Raw genomic sequence first — 18,270 nt, 5'->3', positions numbered from 1 at the left:
GGGCGGCCGGCGGCGCCTGAGGCGCGGCCGCGGCGGGTGCGAGAGGGCGGCGGCGGGGCCGGGCCGGCAGCGCACGGACCCTCCCCGGTGGCCAATAATTGCAGACCCAGCGGAAAACCGGCCGGCGGTCCGCAAGCCCGGGGCTTCTCCGACTCGGTGTCGCCTTTCCCAGCGCGGGGCCCGGACGGCCCCACCGGCCTCAGTCCCCAGGGCTGGGCGGGGCGCGGGGAGACCCAAATCGACCCGAAAGCGGGCTTGGCTTTTTTTTTTTTTTTTTTTTTTTTTAAGCTTCTGCTGTTTCGCAAACAGGCCCCCAGCAGGTTTTAGGATCTAAAGAATTTGGAAAGGCACCTCGGGAGTGGAAATAATCCTAGAAGGCTTGGGGCAAGGGGCAGGTCCAAAGGGATGGCCTGGTTGCTTAGCCGATAAAGTAATAAATACTGCTGACTTTATCATGAGAGTAACTTAAAACTCAAGGGAAAAAAAATAGCGAAAACACGTTTAATCCTACCTAGCTGTCAAATCCTGTTTTCAGTTAACTGTACCACCTCCGAGGTTATTCTCCATAACTTTTAAATAGTTGTAAATAAACTGTGTCCTTTTTTCGCTTAATGCTTGTTACTACGTGGTCTTCATATTTATTTTTACTGGCTACCTTGTAGGACATTAGCTTGCTACACCTTTAATTTATAAAATCATTTTTCTGTTAGAGATTCGGGTTCTTTTCTATTTTTCTTCTCAGTCCTGTTACATGAATTTGCTAAAAACATCTTTATGCTTATAGATTTTTTTTTTTTTTTGCTGTTGCATTGTTTCTGTGGAATAATTTGCAGGAGTAACAGTGTTTTTTCTTTCCAGAAAACTGATTGGGAGGTAGCTATTAAAAGTATTAATAAAAAGAACTTGTCAAAATCACAAATACTGCTTGGGAAGGAAATTAAAATCTTAAAGGTATGTTTCTTTATGTGATATTTCATACTAGATTAAAACTTAAATGGATACATGATGACATCCTTTGCAGTTTTGGTAGTTGGCCCCAAGTTTGAGAATGTTCACCTGTTGCTCTCATTTTTTGCATGCTCAATTTTTTGAAACATTGAGTACTGGGAAGCTGTTTTTAAGAAAAGATGTTTGTGGCTCTTGGCCAGTGCTTAGAGGGATTAGATGAAAACTGCTTTTAGCTTCTCATCATTTCTTTCCCTTAGTTATTGCCTTATTGTTTGAGAAGAGGCAGGGGCCTCTTACACATTATTTATCTCTTCTGCTGATTCCTTTCATGTTATAGTTAATTTTTTTGGGGGGGGGGGAGAAATGGGGGCAGTTGGAATCTTTCTTCCTTATAAATTGAACAAAGTTACTTTCCTTGGAAGTGGTCTTTTTATTTTTATTTATTTATTTAAAGTGGTCTTTTTAGATCACTCACAAGCACTGTTATCCAAGTGGGATGCTTTGAGGGAAAAAAAGAGTCCGTGGTCAAATAAGTGTGGAAAATCCTGTTTACTAAATACTTCTTGGAGAGTGACAAAGCACTTGACTCATTAAAGAAAGTCGAAAAAAATTATACAATGAAGAGACCAATTTAGGTGCGTTTAACCCAGTGTTTCCCAAAGTAATATAAACATGGAACCTTCATCTAACATTCATCAGAACTACTATTCTCTGGACAGCTCTTTGGTAAGAATTATAGCTTGTTGAAGTATACTTCGTGTTCTTTTAGGCAAATGGTGCTTTTTAAAAGCACTTTGGAATTTTATGCCTTTCTTGTTAGAAATTGTATATTAAATCTGAAAGACTAGCAGAAAGTATGTGGTCGTACTAACTCTGACCTTTATTTTGTAAATGAGAGTACTCACCTTGTTAAGAGTCTAAAAAATTAGGACAGTAAAAAAAATTTAGGCCCCAAGTAAAGTTTGATCAGGCACATTTGTTTTTATTCTTCAGTAGACTGAATTGTTCTAGTCTAGTAACAGAAGTATGGTATACTAGAAGTAGTATAAATGGATATATATGTGTGTGTATACTTAGTTTTATTTGTGTATTGAAATATTATAATTATTAGAATAAATACAAATATTTTGAATTCTCGATTTTCTTAACAGGAACTTCAGCATGAAAACATTGTAGCGCTCTATGATGTTCAGGTACCTTATTTTGGATTTTTAAAGAAATATTTGTATGTTAATAAAGAACTTAAATTTTTTTTCTATTTCATACAAATGTAAGTGAATCTTAACAGAAATAGAAAATTGCCTCATTCTTGTTGAAAAGATATATAGCTTGAGCTGTGTGTTTATTAATTAAGAATTTGTTTACAATAGCATAGGGCAGAAGGATAAAATAAATAATGGGCTGCATGAGTAAACTTACTGACAGATAATATACTATAGGAGTAGTGTTGTCTTAGGTCAAGTCCAGATCTAGCATCTCTGTGATAAATGTAGAAAGGACTATTTTGAGCTATTAAAAAAATCAGGTAGAGCTTTCTTCTTATTGCAAAAGCAACATTTGCTAATGGTGGAGATATTAGACAATACGTGGAATAAAAACAAAGAAACTCTGTATATTCATCTAGATTTGTCTGGGATTATCGCCATGGCATACAGTAGAGTTGCATTGTATGTGGAGGTGGGAAGGCTGGGTTCCGAAGTTACTTTCTTTTTTTTTCTTTTAATAAATTTATTTATTTTATTTATTTTTATTTGTGGCTGTGTTGTGTCTCCGTTGCTGTGCTCGTGTTTTCTCTAGTTGCGGTGAGCAGGGGCTACTCTTCATCATGGTGCGCGGGCTTCTCATTGCGGTGGCTTCTCTTGTGGCTCGCAGGCTCTAGGTGTGTGGGCTTCAGTAGCTGTGGCTCGCGGGCTCAGTTGCTCTGCGGCATGTGGGATCTTCCCGGACAAGGGCTCAAACCCGTGTCCCCCTGCACTGGCAGGCGGATTCCTAACCACTGAGCCACCAGGGAAGTCCTCAGAAGTTACCTTCTAAGGCAGCATTTCTATATAGTCAAAATTACCCTTGGAAATCCTTTTTAAAAGGCCAACTTTGGAGAAAATTCCTGTTTTTTGGGTGGAGCATCAGAGCAAGTAGTTGGCTTATATTTAGGGGCCATATTGTGTTTTATAAATCCCTGAATACTGGAATCACACTTGGCCAGTGGTATGCACCCAGTGAGAGCCCCAGGGGTCTGATACTGATGAGCACGTGTGAGGTTTGAGGGGCTACGGTGGCCAGGAGTTTGTAAGTGCAAGGAACAAAGGAGCAAAGCCGTGAGTAGAACGAAGTCCTTGCTCTTAGTGTCCTTTAATTTTAGCGGACTGCTCTCTGTATGTCGTTTTTCATGTCATATCATACCACAGAGTATTTATATTTAACTAAACCCATGTTATAAGATGTTAAGGTTTTTCCCATTGTAAAAAAAAAAAATGCTACGAGGAGAATACATACCTTCTGAAGATACCCAATTATTTCTTGTAAGTTGAATTTCTAGAATTGGAATTACTAGGAAAAATAGCATGAACAGTTTTAAAGTTTTTGATGGCAGTGTGTGATTGTTCTCCAAAAATGTTGCAGTTTAAACTCCACGCACAGAATATGTGCGTGCTGTGGGTATAGTTTATTACCTATTTAAATAGGTGTAATTTACTCCTTCATTTGAGAAATTTCAAAGCAGCCTAGAAAGAAAGGGGAAAAAAGTTTAAAGTAAAACTGATCTGATGTCACAGTCCGTGTTGAAATGTCGGTTCTCCTCAGAGCTGTTTGTGTAGTTGTTTTAGTCTCTGTAGATAGAGGGCACCACGTGGTACAAGTCAGCGCCTCCTACAAAAATTGTTAAATAACATTAACTCTTAATTTCCCATCTTTTGAGAAGTGCAGAAAACCCTGTCAATTTCAGAGTAGGTCTTGCTTTCAGGGTAGAGAGTGTAGTTGGATTTTTTCTATCAGAATGAGAAATATTTAAAAGTACTGGTTTTGGCTGCACAATGAGGTAGCATCAGGGAGAACATGTGCTCAGAAACCAGAATTAAGGAACAGTTGGGAATGTCAAGGTGACTGCATGAGAATGTTTACTGTTTTGTGCATTGTGTACTCCTGGAACTAATTTGTAAAAATAAACTTAAGAACTATTAGTCGAATGAATCTAGTCTTCAGCATTTGGCTGTCAAGTAAACAGAGTTTGGATTTGCTTCCTGGATTCCGACTGTTCATCAGGGGGTACAGGGTGTTGGCACCATTCTCACTGGCCATCTCTTGTGGAGGTCCACCTCAAGTTTGTGTGCACTTTGATGAATTGAGAACTTTTGACATTGTTTGTAGTGATCAGGTTTCAGTTTGGATGACACTTAAAAAGAAACACATTTTCCCTAATTACAAAAGTAATATATGCCCGCAGTTAAAATATTCCAACATTGTCAACACAAATAAATTGGAAAAGACACGGCACTTCCCAGAGACAACCACTGTTTGTTATATTTATTTTAGAGTTTTCTAAATAGATATATGAATCTATAATCAAGTGGGAGGAGGCCGGGCTCCAGTGGGGGCGGGGAGAACAGGTCAGCTTCCCATGCAGTTGCGGCCTCTGGGAGGAGCTGACAGGAGGGACGAGCTAGCATGAGGACCTGGAAGAAGGGATGTGGTGGGAGTGCAGATGGGAGGTAGGTAGGAGTAGTGCTGAGTGATGCAGGAGAGGGTGGAGGGGCCACATGGGGTGGATCTCTAGTTTGAGGACAGTGCAGAACCATTTGGAGGGTGATATCATGTCTGTTTTTCAGAAGATACATATCTTTGAGCGTTCTGGGCATGAGATAAATATTGTTAGTTGGGAATACTTCCCTGCGTGAATGTCAGTGATCTGGATAAACATCCACCTCTTGGTAATTTTTAGTATAGTGAGAAAAAGATGCATTTCATAGATGGTGCTGGCAAACTGAGACAAAATGAAGTTGGGTGTCTATTTTCATCATTTTCCAAAATAACTTTGAGATGAATTAAAGGCTTAAATATGTAATCTAAGAGCTAGAAAGGTATTTTAAATCAAGATAAGCTCAGAAGCCATAAAAGTGGTAGGGACATACAAAATTTTTTAAAAATTATTTCATAGCAAATAATATTGTGAACAAATTGACAGCCGTAAAAAGGAACAAACTTGATAGTTGCCATAACATATGAATCTCAAACATTATGTTGAGAAAAAGAAGCCAGCTATATACAGCTATTGTGTGATTCTGTTTTTGTGAGTTTCAAGAGGAGAGGGGACTCAGCTAGGGTGGTAGAAATTGGGGAAAGCAGATCAGAGGTTGCTACTTGGTATCAGGGATGGACAGAAAAGGGGTATGTGGGAACTTTCTGGGCTGATGGAAATGTTCTGTATTTTGACTGGAAGCGTAGTTATGTGGGTGTATACATGTGTCACAAGTCTTTGTACACTTAAATCTATACCACAGTAAAATGCAAAAACGTGCAGTTGACGAATGGCAGTTTGAGAAAACTTGTACAACCTGAAAGGTGACGGGCTGACACCTAAAATGCATAAACCTCACAAATTAAGGAAAAGACAACCCAAAGAGGAAGTGAGCAAAGGATACAAATTGTTGGTTCTTGTAAGAGACATAAAAATGGCTAAGAAATGCATGATATTCATGAACAAGTAGGGAAATGTAAATTAAGGTAACAGATGTCACTTCTCAGCCTTCCGGTGGGCAAAATTAAAAAGTGCAGTAATTCTTACTGGTGGGATTAGGGGGAGGTGTAAGCTATTCTCCCGTGTCACTGGCACAAATGTGAACTGCTAGAATGTTTTGGGGATGCTGTCTGGCGACACCTTGCCCCCGTGCCCTGAAGAATAGTCCCGACACTGCGGTCAGAGCCCTCCCCCCGTAGTGCAGGTAGGGCGTGTCCCTCCTCTGTGCGGACCCCATTCCTGTGAGTGAAAGCCCAGCCCCGTTGCCCCTGGCTCTGGCTCCCCTGCTCTGTGCTTCGCTGCTTGTGTTCCGTCCACTCAGGCTTCCTTGTGGTTCCTGGAGCGCCGTGTCCCCTACAGGGAGACTGTATGCACAGGACAGTCTCCGTGTCTGTAGCCTGCACAGGCACGCCCCAGCCTCCTTTAGGTCCTTCTTCAAGCGCTGTGCTTTCAGGGACGCTTTCTTTAGCCACCTAAATAAAACTGCAGTCCCTCCCCAGCGCGGTCTCCCCTCCTCCCAAGCACCTGTCACCTCTAACGTGCTCTGCATACATATTTCTTCCGTGTTGTCTTGCGCCTGACCCTCCCTTCTTAGAATTGAAGGCTGGGGAGAACAGGGCATTTAACTCTGTTGGCTTTCTGCTGTATCCTCAGGACCTGGAATAGTGTCTTGTATACAATAGGTAGTGAAAAAATCTTTCAATGAGGGGAAATATCTGTCATCATGAGAAATACACACCCTTTTACTAAGCAACCCAGATTCCTGGGCATCTATCCCAGAGCCATAAAAGCTTGAGAATTAGGATGTATGTCCAAGAACCAATATAGCTTTGCTTATAATGGCCCAACCTAGAAACAAGTGATGTTCCTTAGCAAGGGAATAGCTTAATAAATGGTGATACAGTCACACTATGACATATAACACACTTATGAAAAAGAGTTGTCTGTATGTAGTTGACCCGGAGGGATTTCTTTGGTGTATTATTGAGTGAGGAAAGCAAGGTTCAGACATCTATGTATGATATCCCGTTTTTTCAAAGTAAAGTATGTGTATGTTTAACTTATGATTGCATGAGTAGAAGAAAGATACGGAAGGATATTAAAATTTAAAAAACCTAGCAGGTACATGCTTCCTTTGGGTGTGAATATGTGTACAGGTATTATAGATGCATGAAAGCAAGACCACTACGATATTAATAGCGCTTCTTTCAAACGGTGAGATTAAGGTGATTTTTTTTAACTTTCTTCCTTCAGATTTTATGTATCTTAAGTTTTTGCAATAAGCACATACTTTTTTTATAATCAAGAAAAAAAGCAATTTTCTTCTTTTGGGGAAAGGGGAAAACCTACTTCTGCTTTCTTTCTTTCTGTAATCCTTGGGCAATCTTCTGATTATGAATTAGCATTCCAGGTATTTTTATGCCAGTTAGGGAGTATATATGGGGAGAGTATCAGACCCAATCATTATGGTTAGAGAAAGACATATTCTCCATTATAAATTAATAGGCATACAAGTTTCTTAAAGTGTGTAAAACACCGGCTACTCTGTGGAGAGTGGGCACGGGTGGCTATGGGGCCACCATGCTGCAGGTGTTTGGGTGGGTGAAGGCACCAGTGGAAACGGGGAGGCCTGGACAGATTGATGGAATGTCTAGAAGGCCGGGTTGATAGGACTTGAGTACTGTATGAGGTGAAGAAGAGGGAATCAGAGTTGGCAGCTCTTTGTCGTTTGTGTTGAAGTGGTTTTCCCAGCCCTCTGGTCTGCTCCCTGCCCCTTCCTTGGGTTCCATTAATTTGCTAGAGTGGCTCACAAAACTCAGAGAAGACTTACCAGATTACTGGTTTATTATAAAAGGATGTAACACAGGAACAGCCAAATGGAAGAGATGCTTAGGGCAAGGTATCCACCCTGAGTGGGCCACTCTCACCAGAGTTCATCATGTTCACCATCCTGGAAGCTCTTGGAAGCCTGTCCTTTTGGGTTTTTACAGAGACTTCATTATAGAAGAGGAATTTCTGGATCATAGGCTATGCACAGGCCTAGCTTATACTGCCAGCCTATTGGCTTACACTCCCACCACATTTTGTCAGTTTGTCACGCCACATCCTTGCCAGCACTCGGCAGTGTTAGCCATTCAGGTGATGAGGTGTCTTACTATGATTGTGATTAGCGTTTTCCTGATGATTCCTGACTTGAGTACCTTTTGTAAGTTTATTAGTCATTTAAATATCTTTTTGAAATTCCTGTAGAAGCTTGTTTTTCTATTGGGTTGTCTTTTTGTTATTAATTTGTTAGAGTTCTTTATATATTGTGGATATGAGTCGTTTGACAGATATGGGTGTTGTGAATGACTTACCCACTCTGACTTGCCTTTTTGCTATCTTAACCATTTGTTTTGGTGAGTAGACATTCTTAATTTTAATGTAGTCCAGTGTATTGTTTCTTCCTTTTGTATTTAGTGCTTTTGTGTCATATTTAAGAAAACTTTGCCCACCCTAGGGTCATGAGGATGTTCTTTGTTTTTCCCCAGAGTCTTTATTGTTTTATCTGGCACATTTAGCTCTATAATCTACCTGGAAATGAGTTTGTATGTGGCGTGAGGTAGGGGGTCACAATTCATTTACTTTTACAAAGGGGAGCCAGTTGATCTGTTGCTGAACCGACATCCTTCCCTTCTGTACTGTCATCTCTGCATTGTGAGCTCACATGTGGGGTCCTGTTTCTAGACTCTTTTCTGTCCCCTTAGCCTTTACCTCACTGTCTTTTTCAGTATAGTTTTATGATATCTAGTATCATACTTGATATCTAGTAGTATAAATCCTCCAACTTTTATTTTTCTTTTTCTGCATGATATTTAGTTATTCTTTGCCTTTTGCATTTCCACATACATTTTGGAATCAACTTGTCAACTTCCACACATGCACAAAACCTCCTTCGATTTTGATTGGGACTGTACTGAAACTTAAGGAGAATTTCTTTGTGGAAAGGTTTTAAATTATAATTCAGTTTCTTTAACAGATACATACCTTTTCAAATTTTCTACTTCTTGTCAGTTTTAGTAAGTTGCGTTTTTCCTGAAATTGTTTTTTTTGTTTGTTTGTTTGTTTTTTGCGGTACGCAGGCCTCTCACTGTTGTGGCCTCTCCCGTTGCGGAGCACAGGCTCCAGATGCGCAGGCTCAGCGGCCAGGGCTCACGGGCCCAGCCGCTCCGCGGCATGTGGGATCTTCCCGGACCGGGGCGCGAACCCGTGTCCCCTGCATCGGCAGGCGGACTCCCAACCACTGCGCCACCAGGGAAGGCCCCTCAAATTGTTTTTCAGTGTATTCGTTTCATGCAAATTTTGGCATACTGGCATTGAGTTGTTCATAATGATATCCTTTTTTTCCCCTTCTTTTTAGAGAATAGGTTTTTTTTTTTATCAAGTTAATAAGGACTTTGAGTAGGGAAATGATAAAATGAAATTCATTATGTTTAGTTTTGTTGGTGGAAGTTCTGGGGATTAGTTGAGGATGTGGATGTCTTAATATTAGAAGGGAGGGTAAATATATATTCAGCTTTGGAAAACCCTTGGTGTGGTCTGGCTCACAGGTGTGTTGGCCTCACTTCTCAGCCTTTCTGACCCTACAAGCATTTCTTAGTTCCCTGGGCTCCAGTACCGTTTCAGTTTTGATTTGTATATAGATGGCTTGATTGGTTTTGCTAAAAAATGAACGTTTTTTTCTCCTGCCTTTGCTGACTCTTCCTGGCTCTTGCAGCTCCTCCTGCTGCAGGTTACTCCGGTGCTTCATGTAAAGGACGGGCCTTTACGCAAGGGGGGTGTTGGAGAGAATGATTGAATCTGTGGAGATTTTCATTGCTTCAAAGGAAGCAATGCTTCCTTTGAAGCAATGCTTCAAAGACCTTCAAAAGAAGGTCTGCCCGAGAAGTCAAAGATGTTAAAGTATTTCTGCCTTATTTATTGAATGAGTGAGTGAATGTTTGGGGAAACTAAGTGGTTATGTGTACCCCCAAAATTGTGAAAACCAAGAAGGGAATGTGTCTTTGTCATATTGAAGGAACAGAAGTTCTTTGTGTCTCCTTAGCCTCCCCTTAAGAGTCCCTCGCTCTCTTTCCTCTGCAGTAGCTAGGGTATGGTGCTCCTACGTGATTAAACAACACTGGTTTGAGATCAGATTTTTGTATTTTATACTTGAGAAGAAGAAAATTTTGTTGAAAGTTATGTTTAATGATTTCTCATGTGATAAAATGTCTTCCCTTTGCCAGCAATTCCCAAGTAATGTGATTGCCTTCAAATATACAGAAAAACAAAGAACTAAGCATCCTGGATCACGTATTCCAGAACTCAGATTGTGCATTTAGTGTTGCTAGGGAGGATTTATCAAGTCATTGCTCCAAATCGTAAACTTTTCAAAGTGGAAGTGCTTCCTTGAGGACCAGAGAATCCTTCCTTTTTTCCACAAGCGGTAAATTTACCATAACCATAACCAAAAGATGAATCTTTCTTCCAAAAGATGAATCTTTCTTTAGTTCTTTCCATGAACAGAATTGAACTTTTTGATGACTACATTAGTGTCATTGAAGCTGAGGTGCTATGTCATTGTTTTGGGGATTTTAAATTTCACTTACGAATGGATTTTGTGAGTTCATTTTACTTGTTTAAAATGGACACATGTACTTTTTTTATTAACTGTCATTATTTTTAAAATTTGTGCTTAATTTTTTCTCTAATCTAAACCATATTTAATATGTTTACTTTCAGGAATTACCCAACTCTGTCTTTCTGGTGATGGAGGTAGGTAGTATACAGGTTTCTGTTTAATTTATTTCAAATTTCTTTTGATTAATAGGTACTTTAAAATTGATGGTAGGTTATTTGAAAATTTGGATTAATAAAGTTGATTCAGTGATTTAGATTCTATTTTATAAGGAATATAAAATTTTTAAATGTTGATTCTATAATTCTTATAATTTGTGAGACTAGATTTATATTATATACAAATGTATTTTTAATTAAAGTTAACTGATAATGAATTGAATTAAGCTTGAAGCAGTGTCTTATTTTAATTACTTTTTCTTTTATATATCAGTATTGCAATGGTGGAGACCTGGCAGATTATTTGCAAGGTAATTTTTTTTACTTTGTCAGTGTTCAGTGTAGTAATGTAGTCTGTTTAGTCTTCATTTACTTCTGAAATATGCTACCCCTGTTTTCTGTACTTGTATAGAAACATTCAGTAAATATTTGTGTATGTGTAATTGTGGTCACTTTGCTGACTGACTGTCATTTGTTGTGGTTTTGCTCCTAAACTTTGCTTGTGTATAAGTACTTGTTTACGTGTGCCTCTCTCGGACAGTCTGAGAGGTAGGGCCTCTCCCCAAGAGAGAAAAACCAACAGAATTTCTCTTCAAAAGATGCTAGTGGGCTGCTGTCAGTGAACCTTAAGTCCATTTCATTTACTTCACAGAAACAAAACAAAACAAAGCAAACCAGAATGGAAGAATGTATCCAAGAATGTGTTTATTAATGTGAATGTTGCTCGTAAATTTTAAAAAATGTTGTAAGGGATTAAGTGTAACCTTGAAATTATTATGTGGCCCAGAGGTAAGATATTTTGTGGCCCAGGGGTAAGATTTTAGTACTGGATGTTGCTAGTATCTAAAGTGTATTCATGTAGGACAGTAAGTGCTCAAATCAAATTGTGTCCCTCAAAAGTGCTTTTTAAAACGACGTTAGGTGAGGCCAGCACCTACTTTCCCTCCCCTTAAAGATACACGGGGAGTAGGCAAAAAGGGAGAGGTTCGTCACTCAGCCTAGAGACAGGCCATGGCAGTTGATTGTGAACACACTAAGACATCAGTAAATACACGCACAAAGGGTATGGACAGTTTACAGAAGAGAAACAACATATTTCAAATGTTCAAGTAAACGAGGAGTGCAATTGAAAATGAGATTTTAAAAATCTTTAGAATATATTGCTGAGGTTTGGAAAGCCATGTAGAAATAATGTAAAGAACACAAGGATTACTCCTTCTAAATACAGTTGAAGCTCCTGTAGGCCCTTCTGTGATCCTACTCCGGTCCCTCCCGCTTAGAGACAGCCATTATCCTGAACTCAGGAGTTTAGTCCATGTGTGTTTTGTATTTCCCTGCGATTCTTTTTTAAGAAATTCTCAGTTTGATGAAAAGATTTTTCAAAATGTCATTTCCTAGTGGATACCGTGCAGAGACAGGCACTTTCTTCACTGCTGGCGGAGAGGAGTTGGAGCTAGAAGACACCTTGCCTTTACCTTCTGGTCCACCTGTGAATCTTGAACTCCTTGACTGCTTAGTGATCCTGATGAAAGCTCCTTTCCCTGGGGTCAGGTTGAGGGGCACCTTAGCCGTTTAGAGCCCTCATTGGAATATCAGTTTCCTCCTTTCACAGAAATCCTGTTGGACTTACATAGGTGCTGATGCTGCTGTAGCAGATTTGTCAGCTTCAACAGCACTTTTGTCTGTGATGTTGAACTCTGCATTGGATATTCCAGAGCAATAGTGCTAGAACAGGAGACCCAAGAGTAAAGAGCTTACCAGAATGCCGCAGTCAGGCAGGCAGGCTGGTTTGCAGTAGTTCTGTTGTTCATATGACTTAATCACTATGAGATTTTGGTCATTATTTAACCTCTCCCTGGTCTCTAGCTGCCAATTGAAGAGACATGTAAACTAAATTTCGTCCTTAAGGAATTGTCTAGAATTAAAGAATTGTCTACTCTTCAATATGGTACCATGGACCACGTGGGACTGTTGAGCTCTTGAAATGTGGCTAGTCTGAATTGAGATGTGCTGTGATATAAAACACACGTTGGATTTTGAACACTTCATAGGAAAAAAGAATGATTATATCTTAAGTTTTTTATATTGATTATAGGTTGAAATGATAATATTTTGGAAGTATTAGATTAAATATATGTTAGTCCACCAGTTTCTTTTCATGTTTGAAAATGTGGCTACTAGAAAATTTGAAGGTACGTATGTGACTCACATTGTATTTCTGTTGGAGAGCACTGGTCTGGAAGATCCGGCGGTCAGAGGTCTGGATGGTCTAACGCCGCTAAATCACAAGACAGCTATTTAGTCCTTTTATTTGCTTTGATAAATAAAGTCCCTTTTCTATCAAAAGATAGAAAACAAATTCTATCAATTGCAAGTTTTAAATAAGACTTGGTAAGTTGTACTTTAATTCTAGCAGATATCTTCAGTGTGGCAGCCACAGCTGAGCCTGCCCTGCTAGGGCGAACTGCTCAAGAGTTCATTCATCTGAGAGTTTTCATGATAGCTGTGCCTTTAAAATGTTAAACTTGTAACGTGAGAATTTCAATTTATGGGATTGTGTTGAGAGTAGGCATCCTGTGTTCATAGAAATATGTGAATTTTTTACTGTCGTTTGTGCCCAGAAGCAGCCTAAACTAGGTCATTAATTTTTCCCCACAGGAACAGTGTTAGAATTTGGACTCTGAATCAGATAAACCCTGAGTCTATTCAATAGTATGTCATGGGGCAGTGATACTGGTTCTAAGCAGCTGTAGTCATTTAAAGTAGCAAAATTTTTCTAAGCCCTAGAATGAAAATGTAAATGAATGAAATGGAAGAAACTGTGTACCATCCTTTTTTTTTCTTCCCCCCCCCCCCCGCTGTACGTGGACCTCTCACTGTTGTGGCCTCTCCTGTTGCGGAGCACAGGCTCTGGACACGCAGGCTCAGCGGCCATGGCTCACGGGCCCAGCCGCTCCGCAGCATGTGGGATCCTCCCGGACCGGGGCACAAACCCTCGTCCCCTGCATCAGCAGGCGGACTCTCAACCAGTGCACCACCAGGGAAGCCCTGTACCATCCATTTAAAAAATTTTATTTATTTATAATACATTTAATTAATTAATTTATTTTTGGCTGTGTTGGGTCTTTGTTGCTGCGCACAGGCTCTCTCTAGTTGAGGCGAGCGGGGGGCTACTCTTCGTTGTGGTGCACGGGCTTCTCATTGCGGTAGCTTCTCTTTTTGGGAGCACGGGCTCTAGGCGCGTGGGCTTCAGTAGTTGTGGCTCACGGGCTCTACCAGGCAGGCTCAGTAGTTGTGGCGCACGGGTTTAGTTGCTCTGCGGCATGTGAAATCTTCCCAGATCAGGGCTCGAACCCGTGTCCCCTGCATTGGCAGACGGATTCTTAACCACTGCGCCACCAGGGAAGCCCTACCGTCCATTTTAATTGTTTCAGTGTAATTTAAGTAAGACATTACAAAAATAAAGCTCTAGTTGTTGATTTGATGCTCCCACTAATGTGCAGTCATTTATGTGTTGCCACCTGCGGGAGAGTAGATCTGGAAGAATATACTCCAGAGGTAAACAGTGTTCATTCATCTCCAGGATGGGATTAGGGAAGATTTCACTTTTCATGTGTTTTAGCGTATTTGGATTTTTATTTTTTAATAGCATCAGGAAAAGAACTCCAAAGAATTTTAAAAAGTGGGTAGGTTAAGAACTACCCTCACAGGAAAAAGTATTAGATAATTTTTTTTAAAACTACATTTATTTATTTATTTTTGGCTGTGTTGAGTCTTTTATTCATTGTTGCGCGCGGGCTTTCTCTAGTTGCGGCGAGCGGGGGTTACTCTTTGTTGCGGTGCACGGGCTTCTCATTGCTGTGGCTTCGCTTGTTGGGAGCATGGGCTCTAGGTGTGCGGGCTTCAGTAGTTGTGGCACACGGGGTCAGTAGTTGTGGCTCATGGGCTCTAGAGCACAGGCACAGTAGTTGTGGCGCACGGGCTTAGTTGCTCCATGGCATGTGGGATCTTGCCGGACCAGGGCTCGAACCCGTGTCCCCTGCATTGGCAGGTGGATTCTTAACCACTGCACCACCAGGGAAGCCCAATTCGGTAATTTTTAAACCATGGGGATTTAGTTTATTTGAAGATGTTAAGGACATAAACTGTCACTTAATGTGTCATTAAAATGATGTTTTTAAAAAATTTAATTAATAAATTAATTTATTTTTGGCCGTGTTGGGTCTTTGTTTCGTGCGTGGGCTTTCTCTAGATGCGGTGAGCGGGGGCCACTCTTCATCGCGGTGCGCGGGCCTCTCACTGTCGCGGCCTCTCGTTGCGGAGCACAAGCTCCAGACGCGCAGGCTCAGTAGTTGTGGCTCACGGGCCTAGTTGCTCCGAGGCATGTGGGATCTTCCCAGACCAGGGCTCGAACCTGTGTCCCCTGCATTGGCAGGCAGATTCTCAACCACTGTGCCACCAGGGAAGCCCCTAAAATGATTTTTAAAGTAATATTTCACTTGTTCTGAGTGTTAGTTATTTCTTACTTAATCTTAAGTGCATATGGAAAGGTTATAAAGAACATATTCTAGAGTTGTATGGGCAGAAGTATGTTCACAAAGGCTTTAAAATGGGGCCATGGATATTAAATCCCTAATGTAGATTCAAGGAATGACTTTTAGACCCACTTGTCATGAAGTATATATTTGTGTACTGCCCACATTTGAGTACTTATGTACCAGGCCTTTTTCTGAAGTCTCTATTATTAAATATGCTGTCTTGCTTGATTGTTACAACAGCCCCGTGTGGTTAGTCTATTTTCAGCTTTTTATAGATGAGGATGGGCACAGAGGGGTCATCTTCCAGGGTCACGCAGTAAGTGGAGGAGCTGGGATTTGAACAAAGGCAGCCTGACCCCAAACCAAGCTCTGTTCCGTTACGTGCTCCAGTGTGCGCGTAGAAACACTGCTGTTTGCTGAACAGTGACTACCCTCAGATCATTCCTACCACCTCTTCATAGCACCGAAGACATGGCTTCTTACGGGTGTCTTTAGTTAGGAGACATGCTGCAGTGAGGCGGTGTGTTGGCAGCAGGGAGATGGGAGGAGACAGGTGTAGGGCCACCAACCCCGGCAGGCGCACGTGGAGGGGATGCCCAAGTCTCGCCATCCAAGCAGTTCACCTGTTTTTAATTCATGCTCAGGTAATGGTTGGAATTAAATGTGGACATTTATTCCAGGTATTTGATATGAAGGGGACTTATTTTTGGCTTGTGGAGGAGACTCACATTTGTTGAGCACCTCTTGTTATGCTCATTCTTCCCAGTAAAAATGCGAGAGGAAAGCCAAAGAGGAACACACCAGTGAAAATGAAAGATGCAAGTGTAAATCAGTTCTCTTTACAACAGATCGATTAAAAATTTTGAGATATCCGCTCTCTCTTCACAGACTTAAATTGTTAAAGTAGAAACAGTGAGAAAATGCGAATCCCAGTTCCGTACTCCCTCAGTGTTCCCCTCAGAATATGCAGATGCTACTTGAATGTTGACGGAGCGCCTTTTCTCCCAGCTAAGGGCACTCTCAGTGAAGACACCATCAGAGTCTTTCTGCATCAGATTGCAGCCGCCATGCGGATCCTGCACACCAAGGGGATCATCCACAGGGATCTCAAGCCCCAGAACATCCTGCTGTCCTATGCCAATCGTCGGAAGTCCACTGTCAGTGGTATTCGCATCAAAATAGGTACCTGGCTATGTACTGTCTCATGCAAAGAACGTTTTTGGAACCTGGTATTTTTAGATAATTTTAGTTCAGCTTTGTTAGAATGATGGACTTTGTTGAGACACTTTTAAAATTTTTATTGAGTTCAGTGAGGTACATCTGGATATGGGAACCCTTTACATTATTGGCAGCAGGTGCTAGACGGGGCCAAAGACCCCATGCTAGGAACTCTGAGTGTGACTCCCAGCAGGAAATCCTGCTTCTCCTTAGCACAGGGAAGCTAATGTATCATGGTTGCTGGCAGCAAATTAATAACCCTGATTCTTTACAGCTTGTTGGATTTTAACGTAAGGGACCTGAGAGATCATTTAGTTCAGGCTTCTTACTTGGAAGTTTTTTTAGCACTCTCAGGATTATTTGAAGCAGTTTATAATGCTAGATTTTTTAAAAAGTTTTTCTCTTCGTTGGTGGAAAAATAATTATTTAGCAGTATTTTAAGAAATCTCTGATATTTTATGGGTTACATCTGGTATCTGGAGGAGGACAAAAACAGCCCCAGTTCTATACCTGGTATTGATATTGAATGAGAGCTGTATTAATGAATCATGTATTATAATTAGCATTTTCTCTTGCGAAGTGTGGCACTTCCTTCTTGGTTACAAAACTGGCAGAGCAGTGACTTGTGCAGTTGGTGATGACTACTGTTTCTTAACTTGTTGAAAGTGAGGTAGCTCTTTTTTCTTTGGTGGACAGTCTTATTCAGTAAGCTTTAATTTCTCACAGTTCTTTTGTACCCTCTTATATCTTTAAAGAATCATATGATCTGTGTTAACTGAGCAAAGATATCATTTGATTGACTCCTTTTTATTTTGTGAAATAGCGGATTTTGGTTTTGCTCGTTACCTACATAGTAACATGATGGCTGCAACGCTGTGTGGGTCTCCAATGTACATGGTGAGTGAGTGTTTGCACCCTTGTGTGTTTACAGCACAGCAGCATAAGCATTGGAATTTAAGTATAATGCTTGTTTCCAAGTAAGATGTGATTTTATATATAGTCTGAGTTTTTATTATATTACAAATGTTAATTCTATTACTGATAATGACATAATGCAGACATCTTTCACTTTAGTATAGCAGACTGTGAAAGTCTGTCATCTTTGCCCATTGGCGTTTATTTTTTAACATGATTAGTTAGTTATTATGGTAGAAATCTCCTGTTAGATTAAATTGAAAACAAAAGTTGATGAAATATGGTCATGCTATACATAATGTATAGTTTTAGGAATACTTAAAAAAAAACCTTTTGGGGCACGTACCTCTTCAGCTGTAGGGTGTAGTCATCTTCTGCATGTTGTCTCTTTAGACAGTATCCCTATATTGTAGAAGTGTTTTCCATCAGTGTCACACTTAACAGCTGAAAAAAAATCTTAGTTTTCCTCTTTATCCTCTCCTGTGGTTACTGTCAGGTCTAATAGGGTGAAGCTGTGAAACTTCTGAACTAATGTGAGGTGTTAAGCCTGGAAATACCTTAATTCTGGAACTTCAGAATCCTGTGAAGTAAATAAATGTACCTATTTCAGTTTTAATTTAAAATGGTTTTATGTTCAGTTAGGGTTTCTTCTAATATAAAACTGCTTTGAGCTAAGGGAACTAGTAATCAAAGTTCAAAAAAAATTTTTTGTATTAGACTTACTTTTTCCTGATCATAATCTTACTGCTTATATAGTAAATGTTATAATTTAATATAATTAAATACTATTTTGCACTTCTTGAGTGTGAAGTAGTTCAGCCTTGAACTAATAACCTTGAGGATAGACAGAGTGCTTGGGCTGATTATTAAAGGGAGGTGGCTCAGTAAGAAATTTATTAAGGCCAATAAATTAAAATGTTATGCCTGGAAAATAAAATTTCACTATCTTTTAAGTGTATTTGACATTCCTATTTAATGCTATGCTTGCCTTGATTGATGGTATTTTTAAAAAGCAACATCTAATGAGAGGGTGGGAAAATAGCTGTGACAAAGCAGCAGAGAAAAAAAATTTTTATTTTTTTGGCTGCTCTGAGCAACATGTGAGAC

The 18,270-nt window shown here is 40.3% G+C and overlaps 1 protein-coding gene across 5 annotated transcripts in view; it reads left to right on the top strand.

Annotated features, from left to right (window-relative positions):
• ULK2 (unc-51 like autophagy activating kinase 2) overlaps positions 1-18,270 on the top strand; it is a 66,391-nt gene that overhangs the window by 793 nt on the left and 47,328 nt on the right. For all 5 annotated transcript variants that reach the window (XM_029211791.1, XM_029211793.1, XM_029211792.1 and 2 more), the window contains exons 2-7: positions 859-951; positions 2,100-2,141; positions 10,439-10,471; positions 10,767-10,803; positions 16,039-16,212; positions 17,072-17,145. In XM_029211791.1, the coding sequence (XP_029067624.1) occupies positions 859-951; positions 2,100-2,141; positions 10,439-10,471; positions 10,767-10,803; positions 16,039-16,212; positions 17,072-17,145 (453 nt within the window). The remainder of the gene's footprint in view (positions 1-858; positions 952-2,099; positions 2,142-10,438; positions 10,472-10,766; positions 10,804-16,038; positions 16,213-17,071; positions 17,146-18,270) is intronic.

The sequence above is a fragment of the Monodon monoceros genome, unplaced genomic scaffold (genome assembly GCF_005190385.1).
Source record: "Monodon monoceros isolate NGI ecotype Baffin Bay Population unplaced genomic scaffold, NGI_Narwhal_1 Super_Scaffold_9, whole genome shotgun sequence".
In the NCBI taxonomy this organism is placed as follows: domain Eukaryota; kingdom Metazoa; phylum Chordata; class Mammalia; order Artiodactyla; family Monodontidae; genus Monodon; species Monodon monoceros.
The sequence above is the reverse complement of the archived record's forward strand: the minus strand, read 5'-3'. Positions and strand labels throughout refer to the sequence as shown.